This window comes from Pteropus alecto, unplaced genomic scaffold (genome assembly GCF_000325575.1).
Source record: "Pteropus alecto unplaced genomic scaffold, ASM32557v1 scaffold39, whole genome shotgun sequence".
Classification (NCBI taxonomy): Eukaryota; Metazoa; Chordata; class Mammalia; order Chiroptera; family Pteropodidae; genus Pteropus; species Pteropus alecto.
In genome coordinates, this window is record NW_006443568.1 from 12,572,851 (window position 1) to 12,583,221 (window position 10,371).

A 10,371-nucleotide genomic window follows, 5' to 3' on the forward strand; every position below is an offset into this window, starting at 1 on the left:
ACTCAAGCCACCATCTATGTCCATAAAGTTGTGGATAATAAGAAGGTACCAGTCCCTCTTGTGGCCATGACTAGTAATGATCAAGCTTATTTTTGTTTGTTTGGCTTGCTTTTGGATTGCTTAGAGTCACATTTTTGTTTTCTTGGAGCTGTTTGGCATAAGAATATAAATTAGACAAGAATTGAAATTAGACAAAGAATATAAATTAGACAAGAATTGAATAATTATGTGATTATATGTGGAATTAATCAGTTATTGTATACACAAATACTTATTGAATGTCACCTGTGTGCCAGGGATGTTTTTCTGCTGGGGATACAGTGGTGAAGAAGATAGACAAGGCACTGGCCCTCAAGAATGTTTGTACCTAGTGAAGTGAACCAAGAATAAACCCATAAGTTTATAAACATTTAATCCATAAATTAACTTGATTTCGTATAGGGAGGAATGTTTCGAAGGAAATTTAACGGCAAAGTGAGAGACTGATAGAGGTGGAGGTGACAGTCAGATAGGGAGTATTAGGCAGGAAAGATGACTTAGAAGAAGCATAATTTTACCTGAGCATTAGCTATCAGGGATCTAGCCTAAGGAGAGTATTCCAACAAAGGGAGGAAGAAGAGCTAAAGGGATAGCCTAATGTGCTCAAGCAGTAGAGTGAAAAATCATTGTATCTAGAGCAGCACTGTCCAATAGAACTTCCTGCAATGACAGAAATGTCTATGTCTATACTATACACTACAGTACCACTAGACACATGTGACTGTGGAGCACTTGAATTATGGCTACGGTGACTAGATTTTTAAATTTAAACATTTAAATAGCCACGTGTGGCCACCGGATACTGTAGTGGACTAGAATGAAGTTTCTTTCAGGTAGAGATAGTGATGGAATGAGGGACCAAATTCTGTTAGATTTTATACAGTATACCAAGGCTTGGGATTTTATTCTAAGTGTGGCTATAAGCCATTGGAGAATTTCTAGCAAGGTCGTGTGTTATCTGATTCATGCTTTAAAAAGGTCACCCTGCCCATTGTGTTGGAATTGGTGAGGGCATAACATAAGAAAAGTCAGTTTATAGGTGCTTGCATTGATCTACGAGGGTAGGTAAAATAGACAGGCTTGGGTATATTTTGGGAGATGGGGTGTTAAAACTTACTGTGGATTAGATTTGGAGCATTTTTATTATTTTATTAAGAGGGATGGCTCTTGGGTAGATTCTGACCCAGATCTGTGGACATCTCATTAATTTGATTCCAAGATTTTTGGAATTAAAGACAAAATAGAATGCATTTTATTCAATAGTTACCACACATTGTTATAGAAAGGCAGCTTACAAATTAGACTTTAAAGGTCTAGGGTTGTGCTTTCCAAGTCGAACTAAGGTCTTCACTTCCTAGTGGGAAAAGGAAGCTAGCGAACATAAATGTCTTAATTTATCCCTTTGAAATGCTCTTAAATTTTTTGTATCTATTGGTACATGTATATATTGGCACCTAGTATAATACAGTATCCAGTTTAGCAAAAGTTTTAGTGTTTGAGCTTCATAACAGTATTTCATAGTGCATGAGAGCACTTCGTTTTCGTTCTTCATCTTCTCAGTCTTAAGGAGCATTGTGACTTCTGCTGTCTGAACGACTTGACTTGAAAAGGCCTGACAATCAGTAAACTAAGGAAAACGTAGAGCATCTTTGAACTTCTGCAAAATAACATCATTGTAAAAGTCTGATAATAATAACTGTTCTGTAGAGATCACTTACATTTATGGTGACTGCATTAAATACAAGAATAAATCACAGGATAAAAACTAACGTGTTAAAAGAGCACAGAATACACAGAGCCGCTGAGTTTTGATCCTCATTTTGGTCTGTTATCCCACCATTGATAAAAGTGGCCGGCCAGTCAAAGCCCCCACAGCCTCCGTAGCTTGTCTTCCTAGGGTCTGACCTACTTCTCTTTCTCTCTCTGTTCTCCTGGCGCATTCAGGTGATGAAGGATTCGGCTCCCGAGCTGAATGTGAGTAGTTCTGAAACAGAGGAAGATAAAGAAGAAGCTAAACCAGATGGAGAAAAAGATCCAGATTTTAATCAAGTACGTGTCGAAGCTGCTTTTCATTGTCATACATTCTGCTGTTCTGGAAGAGCAGCCACTTCGTTCCCCCGTCATCTCTGTGCCCTACGTGGGATGTTGGTTCTCAGCTCCCTTCCTCATTTTCTCTCTTTCCTTAGTTTTGGTGGCAGTTCTAGCTGTCCTGATTTCTCACGAAAAGCCATGGACTACATTATTCCACAATTAATGTTTCTTGCTATTAAGGAAAAAAGGCTAAAATATAATGTAACAAATTTTTAGCTGGAAAAGAAAACTAAAACAAGACCCATATCTTGGTTTGTTGTTTAATTATGGAATCTTTAAGTATGAAAAAATTATTTAACTCAGATTTCCTCATTATAAACAAAAATAAACTGTAGCTTTAATAATAGAGTTAATAGATGAGCTTTGGGGCCTCTAAATAAGGTGTTCAATGACCAGATCAGCATTAATCTTTTGTTGTGCTGAACTTCGAATTCTATTAAAATTGCCTGTTTTCTCTGTATTCCGTTATGATTTTCTATCCCATCCCCCTTTATTTGGTTGCTTGGTTATATTCTATATGTTCATAGTGATATTGGAGAAAATTGTCTTAACAGTTTGGTTGGTATATGATGTAGATAAGTTTCAGTTTCTCAAAAAATCAGACCCCTGTGTTCCAGGATAATCTATGAATACCTTAAATTCATGGAATTTCTATTCTAACTAGAGATTAGTTTTAACAGGTGAGGTATTTATTTTCTTTCCTTACTGCTAAAATATAGTATAGTCAAATTATGGTTATCATTCTCCCCGAAGGAATAAAAGTGTCATAATGGCCATCTGCTGTATCTGTTACAGAGCAGAGATATCTGGGCTTGTTGGCCTGTCTGTACACACTGATACTGTTACTTCATTTTCAACATTGAGAAAGTCTAAAAAGCCCTCTTGACTTGAATCTTGGTCTCCCTGAGGTAAATGTTATTTGTAGTTTCACAGCTGGTGTAGAGATATGTCAGCATTAGTTTCCATGGCTTGTCAGTCTTATAAAATGTTAACTTTAAAACACATCTAAAAGAACAAAATTGTGCACTTCTATGCACCGCCCTGGTGATGGTGATCAGCCACTCTTGTTAAAGCTTGTATTTCAGTAGTCAGCATAAAGAATCTCCTTTGCTTCAGTACCAATCAAATCTGTACATTTTATAGGAATGTAGGCTTTCAGTTTTGAGGGAGTATTTTCCTGTAATAAATAATACCCTTATTAGAATCTATGTACATGTATGCCTTCTGTTCCTTGGGATGGGTTTTGAGATTACTAAATCAAATAATGTCTCTTGATAAGAGTTTACAAACATATTTTCTGCCTACTAACCTGTTTGTTGTCAACTTTTTCATGTCCCATCTCCTCATAACTTCATCTTCCAAGTCAGAGATCTACCAGCTAGTCTGTTTTTTTTTAGTTGCCATATTAAAAGTGTGTGTGTGTATGTGTGCATGCATGCGTGCTTGTGTATACACATACCCGTCCTGATTTAGGACTTCATTTTCTTTCCCGAGTTTGGCTGGCAGTACCATACTATTTTACTTATTGTCCCTTGGGATTATGGTTTAATAATCAGGTGGGAATCTCATCTTTTTTCAGTTTTTTTATTACCTCTTATCACCAACTCATTTCCCATTCTTTTGGTAGATTTGTTAATTAGTTTGTAAAGCTTGATATGTATGTTCTTTTTGTGTTTAGTTTCTGTTATTTCAAGCTTTGCTTTTCAGCCTAAGAGGTATTTAGAAAACTCTACATTTCAAATAATTTAGACTTTTGGGAAACTAACTTTTTTTGAATATGTTGTTTTTTTCATTATGGTCATAACCACAGCAATTTTTAAAAAGTGAATGTTGAGTTCTTCTCAGTTGTGGATGACAACAGATTTCACATTGACAAATATGATAGAGAATGCTGGGAAACATTGCTTTGTATGCTGTAATTACTTTTTATACTTTATAATTTTCTTCTGTCTTCTCCTTGTTTGGATGTTGTAATACTCTAGCATGTTTTAAATAGTTCTTGTCCCACAAGTGAATCTCAAGTGTAACCTTCCTTCTTTAGAAAAGAGCATAGAGTCCCAGAATGTCAGCTTCCTCAAACCTTTTCTTTGTAATACAGTCAACCCTTGAACATTCCTGGGGTTAGGGAGGCTGATCCCCCGCACAGCCGAAAATCCACGTATGACTTTGACTCCCCAAAAACTTTACCAGTAGCCTACTGTTGACTGGAAGCCTTACCAATAACATAAACAACTGATTAACACTTATTTTGTATGTTACATGTATTACATATTGTATTCTTAACAATAAAGGTAGAGAAAATGAAAATGTTATTAAGAAAATCACAAGGTAAATACATGTACTATATTTATTGGAAAAAGAAAACGTTTAAAGTGGGCCTGCATATTTCAAACCTGTGTTGTTCAAGGGTCAACTGTACATTATAGTATCTCAGTGTATAGATAGCTTCTGTAAGTGCTGTTTTAAATCCCTGTAATAGAAATGATGCATTTCTACTTGTCCTTAATGGAGATGAACAAATCCCCTTTCCTCTTTTCTCTAAGCTAGATCAACCCACTTCCTTTGCCTTTGCCTGTATCTACAATTTAGGTTAATAATGTACCCAGTGTTGGGTATCACTTAGGTAATTGAAAGCCTTCTAAAACCAGTGGGCTGGTTTTTGTCAGATAAGTTGGATTTTAATTCTATGGATTTTTATGAAAAAATAATTCTGGGAAAAGCTTTTAGAACCCATTTAGAATCTGAGTCATTAAAAAATGTGTCTTGGTTAATGCTCAGGGCTTTGTTATAGGGTTGTGCTTTGTATTTCTAAAGTAAAATTTTATTATTATAAGTATTTTCCCTTATTTCCTAATTATGGAATTTAGGTTTAGTTTCACCTTTTCATTCAGCAGTGGAGATTAGGAAAAAATATTTCATCAACTTTGATTTTTATTTTTGAACTCGTATGTTCTCCCGACATTTTCTTACGATTGTTAGAATCACCTATGTATTTTTAGACTCGGCGCTAGAGATGAACCTTGTGCAGTGCATAGCCAGTGGATGTCACCCTGAACAAGTGCTCTTCTGTGTTTGTGTCCTGATTCTCTTCTGCTCTGTAACTCTCTGGAGCCCTAATGGTAATGAATATGTGGCATCTGTGCCCATAATGACACCTAAACCACTCTGCTTACGCACAGCAGTCAGTCAGTGACAGCTACGGGAACCAGAGCCAGGGCCTCGGAGTTAGCTAGTTACCTCATTCAGATTTAGTTAAACCGGGGAAAGAATTCTTTTAAAAATCTTGTTTCTTTCATTCTCTGGCCTAGTTAGCAGAAGAATCTTCATTCTTTGTTAACCTCTTGATGAGGCATTTTAGGAGTATTATAGAAAGACATTTGGTCCTTATCTATTTTTTTTCTTAAGACTACTATAATACGTATCATATATCCATATGTATGCCTGTACTTTCTTACCGAACTATCTTTGAGTAAATCGTGTTCATCATGACATTTTACCACTAAATACTTAAACTAGCATGTAAGTACGGTATCCTGTTACCTGCACTCAGGTTTCTCCAGCTATCCCAAATATGTCTTAAACAGTTTCCCCCTCTCCAAACCAGCGTGCAGTTAAGGTATGCATTGTTTTGTTTCACTTTATATGGTTATCATGTAGAATAGTTATCCTCTTTGACTTTAATTAGAGACTAGTTCGATTTTTTATAGATTGTCCCACATTCTGGATTCAGCTGATTGCCTCCTTCTGTTAATGATTTTAACTTATTTCTCTATTCCTTGTACTTTCTGGAAGTTGGAAGTTGAGTCTAAATGTTTCATTATATTTAGATTGAACTGTTTTTGCAAAAATATTTTATAGGCCAAGTTATATATATTGTGATCATGTCGAATCAAATGTCTCCTGTTTTTAGTAAACTAAGTTTGGTGTCTTGATTAAGGTACTGTCTATTTTAAAGTTCTCAGCAGTTTATACTTCTGTGTCATTCTCCAGAAGGCAAGAAAATGTTTAATACCAATTAGGATTATGAATTAAATTTAGTAATCTTAAAGTTTTCTGGTGTACCACCTGTATGTTCTAATTTAAGGTCAGACTTACCATTTTGCTTTTAAATAACTTTTATAGTAAGCTTTTTGAATCTTGGCACTTACATGCAGCTAGAGGCATCTCTCATTCACTCTTTTCTTTTTCTTAATTTTATGTGAGCCTGCTAAGAATCTCTGATGAGTTTTCTACTCATTTTTGACATTGAATTACAAATGGTTAAGGGACTAATAAGATGGCTTTTGTTTTCTTGGTGGACTTTCTCAGCATGGGTCATACTGCAGATAATTGCAGTGCTTTCTTTGCTTTGCATCTTCGTTATAGAGCAACGGAGGAACAAAGAGGCAAAAGATATCCCATCAAAATTATATCGCCTATCAAAAGCAAGTTATTCGGCGAAGTATGCGACATAGAAAAGTTCGTGGTGAGAAAGCTCTTCTTGTTTCTGCTAATCAAACATTAAAAGAATTGAAAATTCAGGTGAGGACAACATAACATCTGTTTAAGTGTGCTGTGGCCTTAGAGGACCTTCATGAAATCCTGCTTTCCACTTATGTTGATATATGTAACTTTTTTCCAGAACTGACCTCTGTCTGCTCATAGAGGTCATTAAAAGGGGGCTTTGTTGATTTTCGAATTACGCTTGCAAGGCCCCCAAATTAAAATAACTCTTTCTTTAAAATGACTTAAAGTTTTCATAATAGCCAAGAATCTTTCTATGAAGATCAAATGTTTTTTGGATTCTGTAAACTCAAGCCATTTCTGAGCAGCTTTCCAATAGGAACATTGAGCGCCAATTTGTTAACATGTCAGAGTTGTTCCTGGATAAGTGTTCTCTCACTTTATCATGCTGCATGTTTTTCTTTAACTACCTACTAGGTATGTGAGTCGATTACCAGGATCTACTGTGAAATGTAAGGGGGAGATAAAAGGCAACTCTTTTAATTGTTTATTCACATGGATGAGTCAGAAATTCTTTTTATCACAGTATTTTTGGTTTCAGATAAATCTATTTGGTAGAATTTTAAAGTTCCCTTCACCTCTCTTTATAGACTGGTGTTTTCCAAATTGTTTTTTAAGGGTCCAATTTAGATCATTCCCTCTCCATCCCTCTAAAAGCATGCATTGCTTTGCAAATCAATTCAGTGAATGCGGTGTAGGCATTATGAAAATGCTTCATGATAGTGTTATTTCTTGGTAACAGTACTGAAGTACTCTAAATGAGCATGTCAATGGTATATCTCAAAACCCAGACAAAGGGGGCTGATAAATTCAAGATGTCCATGAAAAAAATCTGGCCTCTGATCTGTTTCAGTCACTGATATATATCCAAAAAGTTGACCAAATTTCCCTCTTTGCTACTTTCATGTGGCAAAGTTTACTGGTTATGCATTTTTTTCTTGTTGCTGATATTTATCATTGTAATTGAGGCAAAAGTACAGGCTTCCTTTGAGGGTGTTATGTGTTCCAGATTGTCCTGGGAACAGTATTTCCCTCGTTTGAACCCACAGCTCTGAAAATAAACGTGTCGGCATAATATCTTTCCTCTGTTATTGTACCTTTTACATCTGAGAAAGCTTGTTTCTCTCACCGGCTTTTGCCTGTCAGTGGTAAACCTCGGGCATTCAAAACCTTTAAATTACAAAAAGAGCCCCTGTGGATAAAGACATTTGAAAAGCCTGTACTGCTTTTATTGTGGACTGCCATTTTTGAAGAATAAATCAAAAAGTCAGCAGAAATAACCTTTGTCTGGGAGTGTGTTACCTGCACAAATGAGTTGTTAGAAGGCAGCAGCTGTTAAATGAAACCCCCCAGATGTGCTCTTCTCAGATGGTGCCTTTGCAGCGTCCTTCCTCTCCTCTCCCGCCCCTGCTTCAAGGACCGCTGTGATCCAACCAGAGTCAAAAGAGGGGCAGTAAAATGTGATTTCCTCTTGCTGCTCAGTGGTGGTAGCTTTGAAAGCTTCAACTAGATGTGACCTCTTTGCCTGGCGGCCTGGACAGCATTGCAGTCGGTGGTGGGCATGCGTGTGATCCTCAGTTAGTGGTGGTGGATGGTTTTTTAAAAGCATATAGTACGTTTTTTATGTTTGATGGAGCCTTTCCTCTAGGGGATACTACAATTCCAAATTATTAGGTTGACAAGCTTTGTAGAACTGTCAGTGTTTTATTCTAGACATGCCCATTTACAGTTGCTTAAAACTTGGAGAAACTTGCTTCACCTAATTATTAATTCATCTACCTATGATGTCATGAAGTAAATGATGCACAATTTATTCATCTCCTTTTTCAGAGGATACTAAGTGTTTAATTGTATTTCATTTTTCTAAAGATAGGTTTTGAGTGGGTGGTAGTGCCCGCCTAAGAAAGGAAATTTTGGCACAGGTTAAATGGCTGGCAGCTAAAGCCATTTGCTCCTGCACTTCCTTCTCTCTCTCCCCCTCTCTCTCTCTCTCGCACGCCACCCACCTTTAGGAGTAAGAGTTTTCATTGTTCGGGTTTTGCTCCACAGATGAGGAATCCTGCACCTACTTGATAAACAGATCTACATGATATTAACTATACTCAAGCATTCTCATAGTGCTTACTGTTTATGAATTATTGTCCCAAAGGGGCCTCCCTGCCTTAGATTGGCCTGTTCTCTCATTCTGAAATAACAGTTTTTTGTTTTTCATCGTTCCTCATCTATAAAACCTATCTCTTGGCTTATTGTTATAAAGCTGACTGTTCCTTCTTGTGTCCTTTCCTAGATCCTACACATACCTTCTGCCACCATCTTCACATTGTTTTGCCTTCACTCCTGTGAACTCCTGTGGGGGGGATCAGTCACTTTTGTATTTCTTGCACCTGACACAGTATTCGACACATGGTTATCTTAGTTATCGAATGAATTTAAATGTCCTTGTCTTTGTGCTCAAAATAAAGTATGAGCATCAACCCTCACTGATGGTACTCACGTCTAGAGGTATTTGCTGTTTGTCCAATCTCATGGGGTGGTGCGAAGACACTTAACATTTAGGGTAGGGATGTGAACAAACGTTCCCACAGACGAGCAGCCGTGACATCACCCACATTAAGTTGGCATCAGACACTTCCACTGTAACTGCTTTCTCCTTCACAGGTCCCATTGAATAACCTGGGGCTGGTCGCCTCTGCTGGGGCCTGTGTGCTGGACTGCCTTTGGTAGAGCTATCCTGTCAGTACTTCTTACTCACCAGAAATAGTTATTGCTTCGTAGGCAGGTCATCGATGATGTCAGTGCACTGTAGCCACAAATCGCTGTTACATCAGTCCCTGCTTGCTTCTCAGAGGTTGATGTCCTTTCGAGAAGTCCAGTTAAGATTCTTATTTATCCATTTGCCATTATTTAAACCACTTTTCTCATCCCAGTCTTCCCAACTTGGAAAGCTCTTGGGTCTTGTTATACATACAAACAATAGAATAGTTTTCCTATAATATCATGAACATAGATATAATAAAAGTCACATGTAATAGAGTACATCCAATGAGTATGTTACTCAGTTATGAAGCATAATAAAATGAATGCTCTTGAACTTATCCTCCAAGTTAAGAATTAGAACATATCACTGAAGGTGCTTATGTGTGCCTCTCTAAGCCCAATTCCTCCTTGCCCCCCACTGGTAATTACTACCAGGAAATAATAAAAAGTTTTCTGAATTTGAAAAAATGTTCAAGTATGATGCCTAATAGTCTTTCTGTATAGATTTAATTTTTAACACTTGCCTAGAACTGGGGTGGGGTACATGGTCCCTACCCTTAAGAAATTCATATTTTGGTTCTTAGAGGCAGGACTTGGGGCCTAAAAATAAATGAGTTCCAAGGGCTGAATTATATAGTCTAGGCTACTTGCTAAAGGAATCAAAGTAAAAAAGAGTCCACATCACCTGCTGGTTAATTCAGAGGTGGTCTTATGAAAGAATTTGGACTTGATTTGATTATTAAAAGGCTGCAGATCTTGGACATGATGGGAGTGACAGTGATGGCCACGCCTTATAATCAGAGGAGCTGTCAGCCCAGCCCTACCTTCTGCTCCTTTGATTTTGGTACACCCCACCGACCCTTGGAGAGGTGATAAGGTACAGAACAAAGGGATCTGTGGGTATAATTGATAATTGTTTCTTAATTTTCTACCAGCCTTCCTAGGGGTGTTCCCAGATGTATTGAGATTATAGCCTCAGCA

At 37.3% G+C, this 10,371-nt stretch overlaps 1 protein-coding gene across 1 annotated transcript in view; it reads left to right on the plus strand.

Annotated features, from left to right (window-relative positions):
• Positions 1 to 10,371, plus strand: part of USP48 (ubiquitin specific peptidase 48) — a 63,544-nt gene that overhangs the window by 46,731 nt on the left and 6,442 nt on the right. Inside the window, exons 21-23 of the mRNA XM_006924545.3 lie at positions 2 to 45; positions 1,984 to 2,088; positions 6,496 to 6,651. Of these exons, the coding sequence (XP_006924607.1) occupies positions 2 to 45; positions 1,984 to 2,088; positions 6,496 to 6,651 (305 nt within the window). The remainder of the gene's footprint in view (position 1; positions 46 to 1,983; positions 2,089 to 6,495; positions 6,652 to 10,371) is intronic.